The sequence below is a fragment of the Silene latifolia genome, chromosome Y (assembly GCF_048544455.1).
Source record: "Silene latifolia isolate original U9 population chromosome Y, ASM4854445v1, whole genome shotgun sequence".
In the NCBI taxonomy this organism is placed as follows: Eukaryota; Viridiplantae; Streptophyta; class Magnoliopsida; order Caryophyllales; family Caryophyllaceae; genus Silene; species Silene latifolia.
Window position 1 is genome coordinate 69,292,693 of NC_133538.1, and position 1,611 is coordinate 69,294,303.

Genomic DNA, 1,611 nt, shown 5'->3' on the forward strand with positions numbered 1-1,611 from the left:
CATACCAGATTGAAACCCATGTTCCTCAAAGTTTCAGACCTCTAAGTTGTAACCCAACTGATTTATCACTGTTTGTATTTCTGATTGAAACCCATGTTTCACTAAGTAACACATTCTCTTACCCAATTTTCGTCTACAGTTAAATTTTTTTGGAACCCTTCCTTGTCTTTGTAATACCCCTTTTTGCATGTGTGGTATTGGGAAATTGTTATGACCTTTGCATTTGAGGATTTCTGTCATAACACACTGCAAAGTTAGAAAATTGTCATTTAATTTACAAGGAAAGATGTACCTGAAAAGCATTCTCCACCGATTCCACTAACTCATCTATGTTGTTTATTGGGTCTTCATTCTACAAAGATTATATAGCCCTAAAAAAATCAAAATCATTAATATTCAAGTCAGGATTGTTTGGTGGCTGGAAAACTAACTGAATGTTAAAGTCGTCTGAGTCTGTAATAGCTCTAAAGTCTAGGTCTTCATTACTTATATAGGGCCTAGCATTGTCTTGTTGAATTAGTATCCCCTTGCTTGCATTCGCTGGCCACTTTGCTTTGATAATTGGTATGACCTTGTTGATAATACATGCTTTAGTGACTTCTTTTGTCACCGATTCTATCGATTTTGTCTCGATAACCCCACTGCCCTATGCTTACTGTTTCTTTTTGCTAGCACCTGCTCAGTGAAAGGGAAAATCCCTATTTTCCCATAAAAAAATGACTTCACCATCACTGTCAAGTATTGGCCTATATACGGCACACATGAACATTACCTTGGTAATGAGCCTTTTCGATTGAAAAGATCGGTAAGGTTCATCTTCCTCCGGTAAAATGTAATACGTGTCGGAAACGTTCGTAAGATAAAACCATTTCTCTTCGATGTGAACATGATGTCCCATGTCTTTAAACTTGAAGTTTAAATCAATGTTGTCTAGAAATGTTGCATTAAATGAAAATATAAGGCGTCGAAATTTGCTCGCATCTGTCAATGCTGGATGCAATGCATTTGTGTGCTTCTTAATTTCGCATGCTTTAACCCATCGTTGTACCGTACCATACCCGACTCCTAACTGTTTTGAGAGTTTGGCCATGTTGCCCCTCTTCTTTTTGGGAATTGCCTTTATCGCTTCTTTGTCTATTATGACTTTTGGTTTGTTTGTGTTCCCCAGCTTATGTGATGGCAAGTGAATAGGCTCACCTAAAGCCATCTTTATCTTTGCTCGTCCCCTCCATTTCCATACTGTTTTTCGAGTTACACCCCATTTTGCAGCTGCATCGTTGATGATACCGTGGCAAGGCTCACCATTACTCGAGTTTGCAAGAATAAAGTGGACCATAGTGTCCTTTTCTTTGGTTGTGAGGCTGCCGTTTCCCATATTTATAAGGCGGTTGATGTAGAAACAAGTAATTCAATGTTGTAGTTATGAGGAAGCATTTATGGAGGAAGCATTTAACATGATGGAAGAATTAGATAAAAATTGAGTATTTAATGTAGTGAGGAAAATTTGATGTAACAGTAAAAGTATGCCTTGTGTTAAGAGTATTTATTTAGTTGTCACTTTTGCTTTGGAATGTGTAATTAATTTGGAGGGAATTTTTAATTTAGCCTCCA

The 1,611-nt window shown here is 37.3% G+C and overlaps 1 protein-coding gene across 1 annotated transcript; it reads right to left on the bottom strand.

Annotated features, from left to right (window-relative positions):
• Positions 1-679: 679 nt before the first annotated feature.
• On the bottom strand, positions 680-1,375 carry LOC141628288 (uncharacterized). The gene has a single exon (XM_074441449.1). It carries the CDS (start codon positions 1,373-1,375, stop codon positions 680-682), a length of 696 nt encoding a protein of 231 aa, XP_074297550.1.
• Positions 1,376-1,611: the final 236 nt, after the last annotated feature.